At 41.2% G+C, this 21,154-nt stretch overlaps 1 protein-coding gene across 1 annotated transcript; it reads left to right on the top strand.

Moving 5' to 3' along the window:
* Positions 1 to 15,020: 15,020 nt before the first annotated feature.
* Positions 15,021 to 19,939, top strand: LOC149158627 (uncharacterized). The gene is made up of 3 exons (XM_089434052.1): positions 15,021 to 15,562; positions 15,730 to 16,393; positions 16,781 to 19,939. Exons 1-3 carry the CDS (start codon positions 15,021 to 15,023, stop codon positions 19,937 to 19,939), a joined length of 4,365 nt encoding a protein of 1,454 aa, XP_089290178.1.
* Positions 19,940 to 21,154: the final 1,215 nt, after the last annotated feature.

Genomic DNA, 21,154 nt, shown 5'->3' with positions numbered 1-21,154 from the left:
TTCCAATAAAATATATGTATGGAATTGATGTAGAAGGGATGTGTCTCCACATAATGATGAACTCTTACTGAATTTGAGGAAACTATAGAATAACTAGACTATTCGAAATATTTTAATCATATAAATTTATTTTTTTAGCAGATCCCTTCTTACCTAGTAAAATTAGCACAATAAATTGCATAATTGGCATAGTAATTTTTCTTTCTTTTCATAGTCAGAAGTTTTCCTAATATACAACAGTACCGATGCTTTTTATCATTCTTAACTTGTCAATTTAATGGATTGGTGTTTGCATGGAATGATAATTTATCTGTGTAATTCCAAATATGGTTAACAAGCACAATGCTCTATTAAACATTAATATATATACAAGAATTTATACTACTTTTATTACAATACTAACAACCATATTACATAAGAATATTTTCCCTCTTTATGTCTCTGGAACTTGGGAAAACTATTGAAAATATATATATATATATATATATATATATATATATATATATATATATATATATATATATATATATATATATTTAATATTATGAGATGAATGGTCTTATCATATACATATGGTGCCATGGCTAAGTCCCAACAACACAAAGTTGTTGACATTGTTCTAAATGATAGTAGCAATAGCCTTGTGTCCTTAGCCATCCTGAAGAATTATAGGTATACCATATTAAATACATCATTTCGCTAGGTTACATGACCTTGACTTAGGTTTTGCAATGAGTTCTTTATAAGTTATATTGCATGGTTGAAACTATATTAACGTAGATATAGTTGCATTGATTTAATTGTTTGGACTTTGGGTTTTTGACCACACATACATTGTTTTATAGATATGTTTACATGAATTTTGTAACATGGCATCCAACTTCTCCTCCATGGCATTTTAGGTTACTTGTTATGGTAAAGATTGAGATTTGGTCACACATATGGATAGTCGAGAGTGAAGCGGTAATGGTTAGGGTAACCACGTCACCCTTGTCCACACGAACTCCCATTCTCGTTGAAACGTCTCAGTGACAATTGCTCCGCAAGGGTTTGGGATTCTTGTTGCAATGGCATAGGGTTCCCTTCTGTGAAAATAATTGAAACCCTTTTTATTTCTCCATGACCAAACTCCAATTCTTTGCCATGACACCTTGGTTCAACCAGGTCTCTTAACGCTCCTATTCTGTGACGAATGCTTAACCCTTCAATGTCTTTTCTGTACGGTTAGATTTATGTCTTTGATTGCCCAAGGGTGTGTCGAATACAACACAAAACAAAGCCCAAAGTTTCATGGGTTTGCTTATGTTCTTCCTAGCTCCTTCAACTTGTCGACATCATAATGTAACCTCCATCTCCTAAATATCTTTAGCAAAAAAAATATGTTTTGGGCTGGTTAATGCTTCTCTCTAAGGTCAAACTTGAAAGCTTGTTATAATAAGTGTTCTAATAGTTATAACTGTAGGTAAGAGGATGGGCGTACCTCACCATCTCATATAGGTATTAAAGGGTAACTCCCTTTCAATAAAATTGTTGTTTTTTTATATGTGTTGATGGCATTGGATGTATGCTAACATAGGGGGTCTCCCTGGTATGATGTCCCAAGTAGACCTCACACCTCTTATAGTAGGATCCCCATCCAGATGATAGGCTTGACCGCCACAACTTAGATATTTGCCTCAACTGCAATAAAAAACATAAGGGAGTATGTAAAAAACCAATGAAACAAGCAAGTAAGATGACACTGTGAAGCATATTATTTCAATGTATACAAGGTTCTTCCATGAATAGAGTAGCGAGAGAGATCCTTTAAGAAAAAAGTAATTGTACTATTCAAGTAAAGACACACGAGAGCATAAAAAAAATCATTAATTAATCTGAAAATTGGTTCAGAAGGTAACAATGATCAAAAAAGAAAGTGACAACACACATTCAACAAGATGAATACCAAAGCCAATGAAATAGTTCATTTTCTTTAGTATGCATGAACATAAACATATACTGCAAATGTTAAAAGAATAATATTACAAAATCCATGATACAAGCATGAAAGTGCACCAGCTCTGAGGGCTTCTTATATTAAGTGAAAGTTCGAGAATACATGATTATAATGATGCAACACTAACCCCAATAGTACAACATTAAGTCACCACTTGCTTCTCTAAGGAAAGATCTTCTCTCCTATTCTAAGCTAGAGAAGCTAAGGTGAAATGAAATTTTCTTGAGCTATGAGGGTTTAGTTATAAAAATTGGGGCGACTCTTCATCTCCCATGTGACTCTTGACCTCCCTTGTGACTCTTTAGCTTTTATGTAACATTTGATCCCCTACACGGCTCTAGGATCTCCTTGTGACTCTTCATGTTCCATTTGTGACCCTTGGGCTTCCACACATTTTACATTTTCTCATTTTTGAAATTACATAATTACATTTCTCTAATAATGTGGTAATAATACATGAGGCAAAACAACAATCTTGTGTTGACACTTTGAGAAGCCATAATTTGTGAATATGACACAAAATTCCTTGTAATGTATCAAAGGCAAGTACTTTTCTCTGTTGCTATATATTTAAACCTTCATGATAGATATAGGTTGTAATTCAACATCACCCTCCAAAGAGTATAGATAAGTGTTGGAATGTTTTAAGTCAAAATGAGTTTCCATCTCTCTATCTTGGTCCATGATTCCTTTCCTCCTGCATGATAGCACTTTTGTTTCTCATCTCCACAAGTGTCCTTGTTGTAACCTCTTGTTGGCGACCTCTTTAAGTATCATCCTACCATGATAAGATGACATCACCTGCAAATGAAGTTCACTTATGAAAAGAGAACATTAGTCCTGAAATCACCTATTCTATCTTGTACAAATTTTTACTATGGTGGTACAATGCATAAGAGTTGAGGGAATAGGGATTCTTGAGCGTAATTTGGAGAGAGAAGAGGTAGCGAGTGAGAGTATAGACATTATGATTATGCAATGCACAATGGAAAGGATAAATAAAGACATTGATTGTGCATTGGGAAAGTCCAGTAGGCAAGGACAACAAGTGTAGGAACCATGACTATGCAATGCATAGTGTTTGAGGGAGAGGATCCATGTATTGCACGCTTGAGCACTAAAATCATTGAAGATGGACCTATTGTCCACTAAGGCTACCCAATTCACAATTAGGGCAACACCCACCAAGGCATTGCATAGGGAGCAAGTTTAAGAGACAAGAGAGGTAAGTTTGGGCATTGTAACTATGCAATGCACAATGGTTGTGAAGGTAGCTCTTGGGATTGGACATTTGAGAACTACAAGGGTTCAGACATGAACCCACTATCTATTGAGACTACAAAATGTGTAATACAAGGTAGGATGGATCAAGGATTGTGTAGTGGGAAATTGTAAGTAGCAAGGTTGAGGGTCTGCACTCTGAAGTTGCTCAATGCGTAGTTGGAGGAGGTTGTCTTCATGATAGTCACAATGTGTAGGTCCAAGAGGTAATGGTCTCATCAATAATGCTTAAGAGTGTCTATTGTGCTCATCACATGACTATATGGTTGACTGTGCTCATGAGTTACGCAAGATGTGAGGATATAGATGAACTCCAAGATTGACGAAGTGTGAGATCAATGAGACAAACGAATAAGAGCATATACTAAGTCTCGAACATGATCATGCACAAAGATACACCCAAGGATATATCAAGAAGATACACAATACGAAAAACCAACATGTATACAACAAAATAATAGTAAATTGAAACTTATCTCCAAGTGTGAAACTTAAGATGTACCTCTACGATACAAGTGTTGAATGCAACCAAAAGGTGAGATATGCCTTAAGAACGTGCCCAACAAATGTTCTAATGATAAATAACATTTAATAATGCAAGGGAAGGTGTGCGATGGTGCTCTTGAGATGTGTGAAAATAAGTGAAAGAAACACATGCAAGAGTGAAAACGACACTGGAAAATGTAAAGAACACACAAGCAACTCATGGAAGATTGAAAGCAATCAAAAGCGACACTTGGAAAAGATATAGAAACCAAAACTAACACATGTAGGAGAAAAATAAAGCAAAATAAACACTTGTGAAAGAAAAAGTGATAGTTGAGAAAGTCACCCAGAAGATAAGGAATTTGCAACCACGAGTGAGAGAATGCTCCTTATACTCCAAAAATGCATAGAGCTCAAAAGTGATAGATGAATATAAAGATGAAGTCTAGACTAGACTATTTACCTAGGGAGAGAAGACATGAAATCAAGGTTAATATTGGTGAGTGTGCTTAATGCATGTCAAGAAACTAGGAGCCAAGAGTGAAATGAATGAATTGAATAAGAACACTCTCACTGTGAACAAAAAGTGCACATTCAGTATCTATAGAGGAAGCTCTTAGACTATCATTGTCCATAAGGAATGCATAGTCTCTGTCCTTAGGAAATTCATAACCACTAGCATCAAGGACCACACAAGCATTGTTTCAAGAAATGACACAATCACTATCATTGGGCACTGCGCAGTTACTATCATCAAGAACTATGCAATGACTTTCATCAAGGACTACACAATGCTTGAATTCTTAGAGTACACAATGAAGATGGGGCTTGCTAAAAGAATATTTCTTATGAAGTCATCAGGTGCTCTTTATTTAGCTAGAAACTAAAAGTTTTCAGAATTTCTCAGAACCTAAATGACCACGTCCACTTCAGAGAAACAATCCCAACGCAACTCGTTTTACTGAAAACTGAGTTCGTATGAGGAAGATATTGAGTTATGTTCGCTTTGCCAAATAGAAGAAATTTGAAAAAAAATGCACATTCACTGTGTAGTATACCTGGGGGGCAATATGGGGTACAGAGGGAGGTACCCAAGAGAATAATGTAATAATGGGATGGGTCACAGTTATAAGATAAGCCTGTGATATTAGATATATGGTATTGAGGGAACCATGGTGATGACCCATGGTATTGTATGTATGAGGCCTATATAGAGGCTAGAGACTCCCCATGGAAAGATGTCAGGGAATATTGTATGGACAAGCATATGTCTTGTGGAGTGCTCTCCTTCCTTAATGAGTAAATGTATGGTGTTGCCCTACCTTAAGGGTTTTGATTAATAAAGTGAAGTGTTTCTATATTCATATCTTGTTATTTATTGGGTATATTTGTATTCTCATATTTCTAGGTCAGATCTATAACAAGTGGTATTAGAGCACTTTCTTGTGCAACCAGAGAGATATTTTATTATTATTATTATTATTATTTGCAGAAATTTTTGGGGTGAAAGGTTTGCATATCCGATATGTACATTATGGTGAACATTTTGCATAATATAATTGCATACCTAGTTTCTTTGCCAAAAAATACCCAATTTGAAAAAAAAATAGGCTGAATCGGTGTCTGGATGAGGGAGATATCACTGATTTAAAAATCAGCTGTGTAGCAGAAATTTTTGGGGAGACGGGTTTGCAGATCAGATTTGTATGTTCTGGTGAAAAGTTCGAAAAATATAATTGCCAATATGGGTTCACTGCAAAAAAATACCCAATTCCAAAAAAATAGTCGGCCGAATCGAAGTCCGGATGAGGGAGATATCGCTAATTTAAAATCAACGCTTTTTTTTAGAAATTTTTGTGATGGCGGGACAGTTGCAGTGCGAATCTCAAATTCTAGTGCCTAGATTAGGATTTCTATGGCATGGGAAGATGCAGAATGACTGTTCTATTTCCGGAAACATGTCATAATATGGATTCTAAGCAATATTGATCAAGTGGTGACCATTTTAATTTTTCACCAAGTGTGTGTTTTTTTTGAAACCCTCTTCATGGCTTCTAGCAAGCATTTTTTTAGAAGGAAAGATAATGGACTTAGTATTGAAGAATTCATAAAATATCTTAAGAAAAACCATCTGAAATATTGGAAAAGTTTCCTATAGCTTTGTATGAAAGAATAGGCTGCCATATGGTGGAACTCAGTTGACAGCAAGCAGTTGTCCAAACTTTTGCATGAAGAATTTAAAAAAATCCTTGTGGACAAATGGTATCATGCTAGAAAATAGGGGAATGAGACATGTAAGGGGTTATTTTCTACTGGTATCTCCTTATTACAGGTTCATGGATGTATTCATAAGGAGAATATCATTGTGTCTATAAATCCTAGTTGTAAGAAAAATTTTATAAATGTTAATTTGGCAAAAAGATTGCAAATTCCAACTAAACAAATGGAGCACACATAGGTTAATAATGAGCAGGTGCAAGTTTTTAAAGGTCTGAAGATTTTTGTGGATAAGTATGTATTGCATTCTGATTTTTATGCTTCAGATATGGCTAATGTGGTTGTTGTTTTAGGATACCCTTGGATGGAATCTGTTGGTACTATTAATATTAATCTGCAAAAGAAATGTTTGAAGCTCTGGTATAAAAATAAGAAATTACATTACAGGATATTTCCATCAATAAACCTGTCGAGTACAAGGAGGCTGAAGCAAAATATGTTTCAGGGATTGACACATCAAATGAGGAATTCGTGGTCGAAGTAATACTAGAAGATAAGAATCAACAGTAGGTGCAACAACATGTACTAGCTACCAATCAGGCTCAATTAGGTGGTGAATTAAAGAAATATACACCATTGGTTAAAGCTTCAATATATCACCACTCACTTCACCCAACAATATGGCAACGAATTAGCAACAAGAACAACAAACCCTGCATGATAGATAAAAAAGTGCGACAATCCACCCACAACACATCAACATAGAGGAACCGCGAAGATCAACTCCCATCTCAAGCGAGTGAGGCACCGACTAGATTGAGCAATCCCCTGTCTCTGGGATGGCTAGATGCACGTGCATGGTAAGAGTGGAGTACCCTATTGAGTAGATCTTATTATTTGTGTTATTCTTATGTTTTGGGGACGAAAAATGCTTAAGGGGGGTGGAATGTAGTATACCTAGAGGGGATAGTGTTGGCTTGTATGAGCCTGACCCAGTTTCATGGGTGATTTAGCCAAACAAATCTCAAAACTACTAGCCCTTTCGGCAATAGTCCACGGTGCGCGGACTAAGGTCTCACATGAGGTAGTATGGGAGGGTGCTGGAACCAGGTTTCTGCACCCTAGGGATGTCTTGATGATTTTTGGGAGGTCTGTGGTTCGACCCTTCGCACACGCTGCTTCACGTAGGTATCTATCCCTTTCAACTGTGAAGCTGCCTTCACACAACTCTAATTATAGCACGAAGAAAGTATTACCCTGATTCCTTATACCTACTGCATTATTACTATAGTACTTAACTTATCTGTGTGAACCCAATATTCTTATTTATCATTCAACATTCATATAAGTGCACGCATTAAATAGTATAAATGCATAAAAGTAAGAGGAAACCCAGATACACAGTATTTAGAATCAACCTTATCTTTAATAATCTTCAATCCTGATTACAGACTTGACACCGCCCTGCGCACTCAACTACAAGGGTCCGTGCAATTAGCTGCAAACTCTACTAGGCCTCTACGCACTCAGTCGCAAAGCCTCTTCCTACTACTATGATCCCGTACACTTCGAATTCTCCTCTAAGCTCGAACCATTCCTTTTCTATTCTCTCTCTTTTGCTCTCTTTACACTTAGAGCCTCGCTCTATTTATACACTCCCATGGTCCACAGACTGTGGATAGGCTGACATGAATTTACATTACATTACAATATTTTAGGGTGGACAACGCTATGACTCATCCTATACTTCGCGCTCTATGCCCGCAATTTGCAGAGTCTTACAAAACCTTTTACCAAAACTTGGGCTTTGAGCCCCAAAACCTACTGTGGGGGGATTCCATGCCCAACAAGCCCCCAACACAATCATTGTGGTTCGTCCCGAGTCACTCTACTGGCACGACGATCTTTGCACGGAGCCCCTCCAATTATTCCCGTACTGCTGGAGGTCCGCGACACACTGTTATATTGTTCGCTAGTCCTGCTGCATGCTTGCTAAATTGTGTCTTGACCTTGGTAGAGGTATTTTTGGCATGTTTTGCACCCTGGTCCGGATCCTTGGGTCAGGAAGACTATGCTACGGTCAGTTAGTAAGAGAGCCGGCCCACCCATGTAGGGCTTCAAGTGATTGCCATTTACCTTGCCGGGGAAGGGTTCAACATTTAGTTTAACTAGTTGGACGGTGCCTCTGTCTGTAACCTCCTTAACCAAATATGGTCCTAGCTAGTGCATTCTGAATGTACTCGGGAATTTTTCAAATTTACTATCATACAATAGTACTAAGTCATTTACCTTGAAGGTGCGCAACCTGATATGATGATTGTGCCAGGCTTTTTCAAGCTGCTTTTGTACCTGCTGATGAAATCTAGCTAGAAACCATTCTTCCTCAAGTTCTTCTAATTACGCAAGCCTTTCTTCCAAGGCTTCGTGGTCTGACATGCCTGTGAGTGCTACTATTCGCAAACTAGGTATGATGTATTCCATTGGCATGACAGATTCTGTGCCATAGACTAGTCGGAAAGGTGTCTGTCCCGTCAATTTTTTGCACGTTGTTCTGTACGCCCATAATACAGCAGGTATGTGTAGGTCCCAGTCATTTCACTGCGCATTACATACTTTGGTCAGCGCAATATACAGTATTTTGTTGAATGCCTCTATTGTCCCATTATCTTGTGGGTGGTATGGTGTACTTTGCTGATGATACACCTAGAACTCTGTTGTGAGTGCGCTGATGGTTTCACTGAGTAAATGTGTTCCGCCGTCACTCATTAAGACTTTCGGACAACCAAATCGTGTCAACATGTTTTCAAATAAAAACTTCGCAGTCATAGTTGTTGTACAGTCCTTGACCAGTTGTGCTTCCGCCCATCATGTTAGGTACTCTGTTGCGGTGATGATGTAGCGAGCGCCCGTCTTTCCTTGAGGTTTGATCGGTCCCACAAAGTCAATTGCCCAATTTTTGAATGGCTACAGTGTCATTTGTTGATTTAGTGGCATCTCATCCCTTTGTGATGGTTTTCCAGTCCTTTAACATATGTCGCAGGCTCGACAGTGCGCTTTTGAATCCTAGTGCAGGGTTTGCCACCATAACCCAGTGTGAAGAATCTTTTGTGCAGTCACGCGTCTTGCATAGTGTCCTGTTGTAGCACCCCCATGTGCGTTTACGAGGATATGACCTCGTTCAAATTTAGGTACATATCTTCGCATTATCTCATCATTTTCCAATTTGTAGAGGTGCCATGTGATGACCGAAAAGTCCACTGCGTGCACCACTAATTCGTTCTTTTGTTGGATTGGGTATTCCTTTGGTGCAGTGCCTGTTGTTAGAAAATGGATTATATCCTTGATGTGGCCATCTGCAATGTGCACTGTGAAGAGCTATGCATCAAGTAGTCCCTCCTCCAAATTTGTTGGTTCCTCACCCATCTCAATTCGTGACAAGTGATCTGGTCCTACATTTAGGTGTCCTAGCTTGACAATGACCTCAAAGTCATATTCTTGAAATAGTAAAAGCCATTTGCATATGCACCCCCCCAACACAGGCTTGCTCACCAGGTATTTTAATGTGGAATGATCAGTATACATGTTGAAATGTCCACTAGGTAAATAGTGTCAGTATTTTTGAAGCGTGTACACCATTGCCAACCCTTCGCGCTCAGTAGCAGAGTATTTATTTTCGGCTTTGTACAATCTCTGACTTGCGAACACAATTGGGTGATCCACACCCTCCGTGCCTTCCTAAGTGAGTATGGCTCCCAACACAATACACGACGCATCAACATGTACATGAAATTCCACGTCCCATTTTTGGAAGACCAGGATGGGAGTGGATGCCAGTTTCTCCTTGAGGAAATCCAAAATTTTCATGCAATCATCATTCCAACAATATGTAGCATCCCTCTTCAATAGATTTTCCATCGACAGTGTTATTTGGGCATAACTTTTGATGAACTTCCTAAATTATATAGTGTGCCCTAGAGTAGCACACAGTTGTTTAACACTTCACAGTGCCTCCAAATTTAGAATAACAACAATATTTGCAGGGTCCACCATCAGGCTTTGTTTGCAAACCACATGTCCTAGCAGGTTTCCAAAGGGAATGAGGAAGGTGCACTTCTTCAGGTTCAACGCAATCCGGTGTCGGTGGCAAGTATCCAGTGTCAAACATAAGCTCGCTACATGATGTTTAACTAATCTAAATACAGTCCAATCATCCAGATAGAATTCCAAGAACTTGTGGATGTATTCTTTGAACGCAGCCACCACGATGCGTGAAAATATAGCTAGTGCATTCTTCAGTCCAAAGGTCATAACGGTGTATTGAAAGCAGCCCCATTCTGTTGCGAAGGTCATTTTTCTCCTATCTTCCAACATGATCTTGATATGATGGTACCTTGAGAAGCCATCTGTGAATGAGTAAGGTTCTTGACCTCCAACATTCTCCAATACTTCTTCTGTGAATGGTGTCGGGAATGGATCATTTACACAGGTGTCATTAAGCTTCGTGAGGTCCACGCATATTCTTATTTCGCCTTTTTGTTTTTTCTCCTGCACTACCATAGGACTCACCCAGTTGGGTTGTTCTATTGCTTCAATAATTTTGGCTGCGAGAATTTTGTCTAATTCATCATGGACCTTTTCTTTATACTTTGGATTCAAAAGGTAAGGCTGCTACTTAACTAGCTTTGCGCCTGGTTTCAAAGTGATCTTCATCATCCGCAAGTCACCAATGATCCCTTTTAAGTCCCTAATTTTGGTTGGGAACAAGTATTTGTATTTGCGGAGTAACTCAACAACCCTATCTACTGTAGCATCATCCCAATAGTCCCCAAGCGTCGCGTACTTTTTCTCAGCTTTTGTGCTAATGTTTACCTGCTTTGCTTTTAGCAATGCGGTGATGGTGGGATCCTCAACTGATGGTCCTTGAACCTCACGACAACCCTCTGTTTCTTGGATATTAATATTTCATGGGTCCTCGTCATCCTCTTCCACCTACACGTTATAACACTCTAGGGTGTTGCTTAACTATGTCACCCATACTACCTGAAGTACTTCCATTGGCTCCTGTGGTATTTTGAAGATGGCGGATTTTATTGCTTGTAGCGCATCGTCAATAGTATTCGACCAACGGTCTTCAAATGTGAATGTTAGCAAAAATCCCTCATGCAAGACATCCCATTCACCCGTACCATGTCAGAGCTCTGTTTCAGTATACCAGTTCATGGGTATGACATCCAGGGTATGGTAGAATAAATGTACCCATTCAGGCTATGGCTCTTCCCCGTAGACCATGGTCCATTTCGCGAAGTGCGTGTGTGGGTCATCGCGTCCATCATATTTGTGATTTCCCAAATCATAGGTGCATCATCCTTCTACATCCATGCCAATCCTCAAAATTTCCTTGATGCGTACCCCACCATTGTGCAGGTGTAGCGCACAGTGCCCACTTCAGCGCATCGAACCACTATTATTCTAGTACTGCGCTTTCAAATTTGCTCAGAAATTCATCCACCACTCACAATCCATCATATGTAGGCAACTCCCTTGCCTCTATTGTCACACAACACAGTGATCTAATCATCATGTTGCAACTAAGCATTGTTACTTTGCACAGCCCATTCTACCATCCCTCTACTTCTTTATCTGAATTCGAAGTGTAGGAGCTTTCGCGCTCCCACGAGATTCTCCCATCTGCAATCAGATTCACCCAATCTTGGTCTCGTGTAGTTATCCTGTAAATAAAATCAAGATCATAATCACTATCATCGTCGCGCATTGGTTTAGTGTAGCATGCTCCCTCAACTGGATCCAGTGGTACTACTACGCGTAGTGACTTTTTCTCAAAGATCATTTTGCGTTTCTTCAGATTTATGACTCCATTCATATCGGTGTCCTAGTTTATTCCTAGCAGCGTGGGATAAGGGTTACTGTCATCAACAATCCATATTACCTCAAAATCCGCCTGCGTGCTCGCACCCTCAATATCTACTGTTACCCCTTGCAATCTCCCCATTGGCAAAATCTTTTGTTGGTTTGCTATTCGTAATTGAATAGGGGACCATTGTAACGTGGGTCTGCCCATGCGTTCCCATGTTTGCTTTGGTAATACATTTGCATCTGAACCTAGATTTAGGATTACCTGATCCATTTCATACTCACCAATCTGCGCAGTCAACCTTATTTCCCTTCCGGTGCGCAATGCATGCTTCCCTAGTTTCCAGACCACACGCGGTTCTTCTCACCTCGTGCACCTAGTGATCAGTTCCTATAGTCCCTTAACTACTTTTTGGTTGTGCAATAGTTTCATGCATGTCTCCAGAAAGGTAGTGAGCATTGAAGGATCCATTCCTGGTTCTAGTTGATCCTTACTGCCCGAAGTGGAGGCCTCTGGGAAGCTCTTCTTAGTTTCTATGAATGTCTCCTTCACACGTTCTAAGTCAAACTCGAGTTCCTTTGTAGGAGCCTTGCAAACCCACCCCATATCTTCTGGCTGCTTCCCTTTATCATCTCCCATTTCCATACTGCTCTTGAGCATCATGTTTACATTTAGGTCTTCTTCATGTGGTTCAGACCTCATCATTTGTAAATTTTGGGTTGGAGGGGGCTGGAGTACCACCTTTTCACGCATCTTCACTATCAGTGAAGGGAAATCTTTTACCTCATGATCAAATTGATTATAGTACGAACATGATATCCTATTCGAGTTCATACAATCGCGACCATAATGCCCTGCCCCTTCGCAATTGTAACAAATTGTCTAGCCATGACCCCTTCTTGGTCCCATTCCACCTCGACCTCGACCGCGCCCCTGAAACCCAGTGCACGCCATCCTTGCATTTGGGTCGACGGCTCACGTTTTGACCTGCACCCTGTAGGTAGGAGTCTGATCCACAATTAGTTCATAGCTTCGGCAGGTGCGTTCGTCATGGCCTACCAACCTATATAAATTACAAAACAATTATTGGACGTCTGTGTATACTTCTGCAACAGATGACAATTATCCGTAGTGCGTTTTCCTGCTATCTGGCAGATCGTGCACCATAATGCAGATGTTGCGCTCGGTCCTGCCTATGCCTCTGGTCTTAACAGCATTGGCTCTCCACTCGCCAAGTAGTTTGAGAACATTGGACAGTGGTCCTTGTCGTGCCCTTGGCCTTCGAATTTTATGCACCATACTTGCTCGTGCACCTCTGGCCAAGTTGTCCTGTCTTATTTCAAACCTTGCATTTCCAAACATAGATTATGCAGTTGCGTGTGGATTTGTTGGACTCCCAACCCAGGGTCTTGTATAGTGGTCTCATGCAATCTCATTTCCATCTCCAATTCTTTGGCCTGGGTGGAAAGTTTTTGTTGTGATAGCGTCGTCCTTAAGTGTGGCATAAGTGAGGCCACAAACCATGCGCGATGTTGTGCATCTGTTAACGTCATATTCGCTTCACGGATTGTACTCTTCGGCCTTTTGTCTAGATCCCAAGGGCTCTCACCTGGGAGAATTGTGATCTCCTTAAACCCGATGATTGATTGCGTTTCTGATTTTGGCCTGCTAAATTCCCTGTTCAGCGCGGCCTGGATTTCTGCAATTCTTGCGTTTGGGTGGTCAATAGAATGCTTGATATACCATGTTAACGTGTGATCCTGGAACACTGTTACTAGCTTGGCTTTCTTAATATTATCATCCATGGCACCTTATGCTTCCCATACCGCTCTTACCACGAAACATAATTGGTCCGGATCATCATTCCCTACTACTCTGAATACTGGTAGTTTGATCGCGCTCGCCATACTGAACTGTGGAGGTAGCAGAGGTGGAGTGGGTGGAGATGGAGGTGAGCGGGGTGAAATGGGTAGCGGTGTGGGTGGATGTGGTGGATGCAAAATTCGTTGCCTTATCAAACTGACCGCGCTTCTCGGAGAAACCTTCGTGAGCTCATCCTCGCTCTCCCTCAAGGGTGAAATTAAGGGACTATTTTCTAATTCTTCACTACTTCCGCTTTTGTATATATTCCCGCTCCGCTTAGTCCCAAACATTAATTTATTCGCATAACCCACTTTTCATAGAATACCATATTAATCCAAGTGTTCAAAGATTTAATATACTTAGCTCACGTTCCTTGAGAAAACATCATTCTGTCTCACTATAGCGAACGGTCGTGTCTACCGCAAACTCAGTGATAAATCCTCCTATTATCCAGTCGATCCAATGGTCCACATCTCACGCGATCTTATCTTCCGATGCTTCTAGTTTGCGCACTAATTCCCAAGTCCACACTATTGGCTTGTTGAGACTACACCTTCCTTAGTTGTCTGCTAACTTTGCGATCCACTAATACAGCTCAGAAGGAAAGGACGCAAAGAAAATTTCATGCATTTCCATATACAAGTATTATTCCAACCACTGTTCAATTTCTTTCTTTGTTGGGTTCTAGTCGCACGACTTCAGAAATCCCTTATGCAGATCTTCGTCTCGGCGACGGAACCATTTGTTGGCTTGTGTGGGCCTGACCCAGGTTTGGAGGTGATTTAGCCAAACAAATCCCGAAACTATCAGCTCTTTCAGCAACAGTACACGGTGCACGGAATGAGGTCTCACCTGAGGTAGTATGGGAGGGTGCTGGAACCAGGTTTCCGCACCCTAGGGATGTCTTCATGATTTTTGGGAGGTCCACGGTTCGACCCTTTGCACATGCTGCTTCGCATAACTATCTATCCCTTGTAACCATGAAGTTTCCTTCACGCAACTCTATTTGCAGTGCAAAGAAAGTATTACCCTGATTCCTTATCCCTAGTACATTATTATTATAGTACGTAACTTATCTATGTGAGCCCAGTATTCTTATTTATCATTCAACATTCATATAAGTGCATGCAATCATTAAATAGTATAAGTGCATAAAAGTAAGAGGAAACCCAGATACATAAGAAACCCTCTTCACAAGACAGTGCTGACATTCAAACAACAGATGGCTTCACTAAGGTAGCAAATCGAAGGAGAGGAAACAAGAAAGCAACAGGCAGACCCAAGGCAAATCCAGTCAATAAAGCAATGCCCACAACGAGCAATAGTTTCGAAACACTGGCCACGGACGATGAGCAAGAGCTGGGGAAGGAAAGGGCGGAGGACAAAGAAGCCCCTCAAGAACACCCAGGAGAAACATCAGGGCAAACAGGAAAGAAAATTCAAAAGCAAGTAAACTTGGCATCTCAAACTAAATCCATGCCTTGGCAATCACAAGGAATGGATGTTGAATACACGCAGCCAAATGAAAAATCCTCAAATGAACGAGTGGATACCTCTCAGGAACCTCAAAACATGGAAGAAGATCCGGAACCCCTAGACATAGGGGAGCTGGACATTCTAGGTTTGGAACAAGCATGCAAGACAGGGAATTTTGAAAAAATACCAGAAAGGCAAGTGGATAACCTAGTAGAAGTCTTGAACAGAGCACAGAAGAAATACTCTCTAGGAGTCCAAATAGGTAGTCCCTGGGATGGTAAATTTATCACCAAGGACAATAAGAAGAGAGGCAGAAAAACAACACTTGAGAGAACTATCAAGATTGGAGAGATATTAGTGGAGTCAGGGAGGTACGCCAAACTGACCAAATATTTCAATGCAAACCCCCACCCTTCTCAATGAAGTTGATATCTTGGAATATCAGAGGGCTCAATAGCCCGAGGAAAGGTAGATTATTAAAAAACATGCTGATGCAAGAAAAACCAAGTATACTCTTTTTGCAGGAGACGAAATGCAGCTCAACAATTTTGGAAAAAATAGCAGCGAAAGCTTGGCTAGGAGGGCTAGTTACAGCTGTTGATGCTCAAGGAGCTTCGGGGGGACTGGCAATCCTTTGGGATGCCCGGGCCATCCAACTCAACAATATACAAGCTAACAAAAGTTTCATCCAGGCAACTTTCCACCTCTCAGGTACTAATACCCATGGACTGATAACTAATGTTTACTTTCCTCAGGATACTGCTCAAAAAGCTCAAATCCTGAATACTTTGTCAGAACTCAACAAAGATAGGCCATACCCTCTGTGGATCTCTGGAGGCGATTACAACATGACAGCCAACATGGAAGAGAAACAAGGAGGTAGAAGCAGAGCAAACAGTGATGGCAATCTACTAAAAAATTTCATTATTAACAACTGGTTGATAGATATTCCCACAAGCAACGGCCTCTTCACTTGGTCCAACAAAAGGGAAGGTTTGCAACAGATCGCATCGCGTCTTGACAGATTCCTCATCTCAGACAATGCAACCCACTTAGGAGGGGAATTCACAGCATCTATTCTTCCTATCTCTGGATCTGATCACTGGCCTATCGAATTACAATGGAATAGGCCAGGCACTAATCTCAAACGTCCTTTTCGATTTGAGGAATTTTGGTTATCTCACCCGGACTTTGAAGAGTTAGTCAGATCAACCTGGCTCAACTTCAATCCGGCTGAAGGCACTAGAATGTCCAGGTTCCAGCAAAAACTCAAGCATCTAAAAGGGGCAATCAAGCAATGGAATCACAACACTTTTGGTAACATCTTTAAAGCTCAAGCCATCCTCAATTCAGAGATGAAAAAAATCCAGCAAAACATTATCACCGCGGGGCGCACGGAGGAACTTACCAAACAGGAGCAAGCTATAGAATCTAAAATTCTAGAAAGGGACAAACAGGAGGAGACATTATGGAGACAAAAATCAAGAATCAGATGGCTAAAAAGTGGAGAAAAGAACACAAAATTTTTCCATAAAACTACTGTGTAGCGCAGAATGACAAATTACATCACTCACATTAAAAATGAACAGGGGGAGAAAATTGAAACTCATGATGGCATTGAAGGGGAATTCCTCAATTATTTTAAGAAAGCTCATCAGGAACCCAACATAAACAGAATGCCGGCTATCAATAAGCTTCTAAAGAACATACCCAGGATCATAACAGAGGAACATAATAGTCTTCTCATCAAGCCTATTAGCTTACAGGAAGTTGAAGAGGCAGTTCAACAAATGAAGGAAGGGAAAGCGCCAGGGCCGGATGGTTTCACGACGAACTTCTTTCATAAATTCTGGGACCTGATTAAGAATGAAGTCTGGCAAGTTGTGGAGGAATCTAGAGCTCTCAGATGGATGTATCCAGGCCTAAATGCTACCTTCATAGCCTTAATTCCAAAGGGGGAAGATTCCAACACCCCTGACAAGTACAGACCCATCGCTCTATGTAATATCATCTACAAAATTACTTCAAAAGTAATAGCAACTAGATTAAATCCGCTGCTCCCGCTTATTATCTCGCCTGAGCAATCAGGTTATGTTGAAGGACGACAAATAACGGACGGGATCATCTTAACTCATGAGATAATCCACTCCCTAAAGCAAACCAAGAAGCCAGGTATGCTGCTTAAGCTAGACCTATCTAAAGCATTTGATAGTCTCAGTTGGGTTTATATTCACAAAATTCTTATTGCCTTTGGCTTTGCACACTCTTGGGTCAGATGGATTTTTAACCTATTATCTTCAGCTTTCTTCTCTGTGTTAATTAATGGTATTCCTTCGGCTACTTACCGACCCTCCAGAGGAATAAGACAAGGAGACCCCTTGTCTCCCTTTCTCTTTGTAATAATGGCTGAGGGATTGGGCAGGAGTATCACAGCGGCCAGGATTGATCAGCATTTGAGAGGCCTTTCTTTTAACAATTCCCCTGCCTACTCCCACCAGCAATTTGTAGATGATAATATGCTTTTTGGTCATCCTTCGGTGCAGGAAGCCCGCCTCCTCAATTCAATCCTGACAACTTTCTCTGAAGCTTCTGGGGCCCTTATCAATAAAGTCAAATCCCAAATCTTTTTCTTTAATACCCCTGTTCCTACCCAAAAAGCTATTGGTCGAATTCTGGGTTTCACCAGTGCCTCCCTTCCCTCCAAGTATCTCGGTGCCCCTCTCATGGCTTCAGCTCTCAAACATTCTTCCTGGAAGCAATTGCTGGAAAAACTAGAGACTCGACTATCCCTGTGGACCAATCGAGCTCTGAATATGGCAAGCAGAATTGTCCTTATTAAAGCAGTCCTTCACTCCATGCCCCTCTATCTTTTCTCCATCCTGGCTGCTCCCAAATGGGTTCTCAAGGAAATCAAGAACCTCCAGCGCAACTTCCTGTGGGGAAGCTCAGGCCAAAATCGTAAATGGGCTTTAATCAAATGGGATAAAGTTTGTCTTCCTAAGAAAGTAGGAGGTATAGGTCTACGAGATCCTGAGAACAGCAATAAAGCAATGGGTGCAAAAATTTGGTGGAGATGGCTTGCCCAGCCTAACACTCCATGGGCTTCCCTTTGGACAGCTAAATATGCAAGCAACTGCCCCATGGAAGAAAGAATACGGATGACAGAGATAAGCACAGGTTCGGCAATCTGGAACTCGGCTATACAACACAGAAGTCTCATACAAGAACACAGCTTTTGGGAAATTAAAAGTGGAACAACTGCTCGATTTTGGGAGGACTCATGGCAGCAATTACCAAAAATAAGAGACATTCTCCAAAACCACCCAATTGCAGAGCAGGAGATAAATCATTCTGCCAAAGTTAATCAATTTTGGAACTCAGCCACAGCTCAAGAACACAGACAATGGAAAAATGCAAATCAAATTATACCGAATAGCTCTGAACAAACTCAGCAACTTCTCAACACAGAATTACAAAAAAGGCAAATCATTGTCTCAGAAGCAATGGACATTTTACGATGGGGATATGAAGAGAAAGGAATTTTCACCACAAAGGAAGCGTACAACATAATAATCCAAGAGCAGCTAAACAAAGATATTTTATGGGAAAGAATTTGGCACACTTCCAATTGGCCGAAGGTCTCTACATTTCTATGGCTCCTTGGTCATAATAGAATCTTAACGTGGGATAATCTAAGGAAGAGAAGCTTCTCAGGCCCATCTATATGTCACATTTGCAGGCAAGAGGAGGAAACAACCCTTCATCTTATGCAAACATGTCAAACTGGGAGGAAACTTTGGGAGAAAGTTGCTTTCCGCTGTCAAAAAGAGGGCAGAGTGCAAGGAGATCTCAGAGCCACCATACGCAATTGGAGTCAAAATCCATTCCAAAGTAATCTCCTGAACACCTTATGGCATCTTATACCTGGATTACTGATGTGGAACATATGGAAAGAGCGTAACAGAAGGATATTCAAAGATCAAACTATGTCTCTAGAACAAATTTGGAATAAATTTCATCAGAACATCCTGGAGACGTTATCAATCAGAGAATGGTACTCCGAGGATCTTCCCACACTGCCTCAGGAGAAAACAGTATGGGATAATTGGGGGCTTCAGTTAAACCAAAATTCAATCAATAAAAGGAACCCCAAAATGCAGAGTCAGGAATCAAGCAATTGGACTCCGCCGCCCAAAGACATGCTCCAGCTCAACTTTGATGGAGCTTCTAAAGGAAATCCAGGGAAAGCAGGATACGGGGGAGCATTCAGAGATCATAATGGTAATCCTCAATGCGTCTTCATGGGCTCGATAGGATGGGACACCAACAACTCAGCCGAATTGGAGGGATTATGGAGAGGTCTCAAATTAGCTCATGAAAGGGATTTGTTTCCTCTCATTATAGAAGGTGATTCACAAATCATAATCAGAATGATCATAAAGCTTCAGCACGGTTCACCCATTCACAAAGTAAGCAATAGCTGGAGAATGGCCCAGAGGCTTGAGCTAATCAATCACTGGCTTTCTCAGCACCAAGCAATCACTTTTAAACACACCAGAAGGGAAGGAAATAAGCTCGCTGATCTTCTGGCCAATATTGGAGTGGATGCTAAGGATGGCTACTTTGAAGGAACTATCACCAGCTTAGTTCCCGGGGACCAAATGGCCAAAGTCCAGGAAATTGTCACCCAGGACAAATCTCAGATGAAGGATATGCACCCGGATGCGGGTGATCACAACCGCATATAATGACAAACCACACCAAGCAGACACCTGGCCTGACGGATGGCAGGCAGAAGATCTACCAGGTACGCAGTGCAGGAGGATATTTCAGGTTCACGGTAAGCGAATTAAGGTCTGTTCAGTCTCGAAGTGCGATTGAGTTCAATGCGAGCATGGCTACTCTGCCCACAGTCCGGCTCATTAACATGGATCAGCTCAACACCGATGCTGCAGTTAATGCCTCTGCTCTTTATGAAGCGATGCCGCTTCAGTGCTCTTGTCTGATCTTTCCCGTCTGCTCAATTGCCCGGCTCTGGAATAGGCAGAATTTTATCAGTTCTCCCACCAGCTCAGGTTCACTCTGTCTCACTCGTTCTCTCAGGTTTCTTGCTGCTGTTACAATGCCTCGTAGCCGAGGAATCCTGCGTCATGGAGGTCGGTCAGGGATCAGGGGTCGCTCTCCACCAGTTCCTCAGCAGGTCGCACCCATTGCCTTAGCCCCTCCCTCATCTCCGCCTTTAGAGCAAGATAGGATTATCCCTAATAACTCTTACCAGACCTCCAGGTTCATATTCCAGAGTCGGCTCAATAGGCCTGTGGTGACGGTGAATTTTACAGTTTTTGTCTCAGAGGAGGAAAGAAACCAACTCAGTTCAACCCCACTCGCTTCCTCACCTTCTCAGGATGACAGTATTCTTCTTGGGGATATGACTGGGTTGGTGTTTCATGCTGACCGCATGCAGGAGGACGCCCCTGTCTCGGCTGCGCCTCAGCAGCCTGTCCCAGCTCAGGAAAATGACATTGTTGGAGAGCCATCTCAAAGAGTTGCTGGTTTGTTACATTTGGTTACTGATTCTGACGGAGTGCCGGTTCTGGACGATGAAGGGCTCGTGACCTGGGTTGCTTCACCAAGCCAGGCAAAGAAGGATCCGCCAGCTTCTTCAAGTCATGCGGATTAATCTCTACTTCTGTCTGTCGGTTCGCCTTCTGGTTCACATGCTTTGCAATTTTGGTCCTGTGTCTCTGTTTTTGAAGTTAAATGTTATTGTCTGTTTCAATCTCATGCTTCAGTTATAACCATCAGACAATCCAGATTTCAATTTTTGTTTTAAAGACAGCCATGCTAGTTGCTACAGTATTTTTGAGGTCACTGAAGGTTATGTTAATTGTAGTCCTGGTAAACTTTGTCAATCTGTCGGGGATCGAAATCAAATCTCTGAGGTCTGTAATGTAAATCTGATG

This window comes from Pinus tabuliformis, chromosome 5_2, assembly GCF_031772625.1.
Source record: "Pinus tabuliformis cultivar Carrire ecotype Pingquan chromosome 5_2, CPIR1, whole genome shotgun sequence".
NCBI classification, from domain to species: Eukaryota; Viridiplantae; Streptophyta; class Pinopsida; order Pinales; family Pinaceae; genus Pinus; species Pinus tabuliformis.
The sequence above is the reverse complement of the archived record's forward strand: the minus strand, read 5'-3'. Positions and strand labels throughout refer to the sequence as shown.

What these genes read in the sequence shown, in the direction of transcription:
- LOC149158627 (XM_089434052.1), top strand. Translation starts at nt 15,021, where the DNA reads ATGCCCACAACGAGCAATAGTTTCGAAACACTGGCCACGGACGATGAG. An exon ending in ATATTAGTGGAGTCAGGGAG is followed by an intron (nt 15,563 to 15,729) that starts GTACGCCAAACT and finishes GACGAAATGCAG; the next exon opens with CTCAACAATTTTGGAAAAAA. An exon ending in ACCCGGACTTTGAAGAGTTA is followed by an intron (nt 16,394 to 16,780) that starts GTCAGATCAACC and finishes AAAAATGAACAG; the next exon opens with GGGGAGAAAATTGAAACTCA.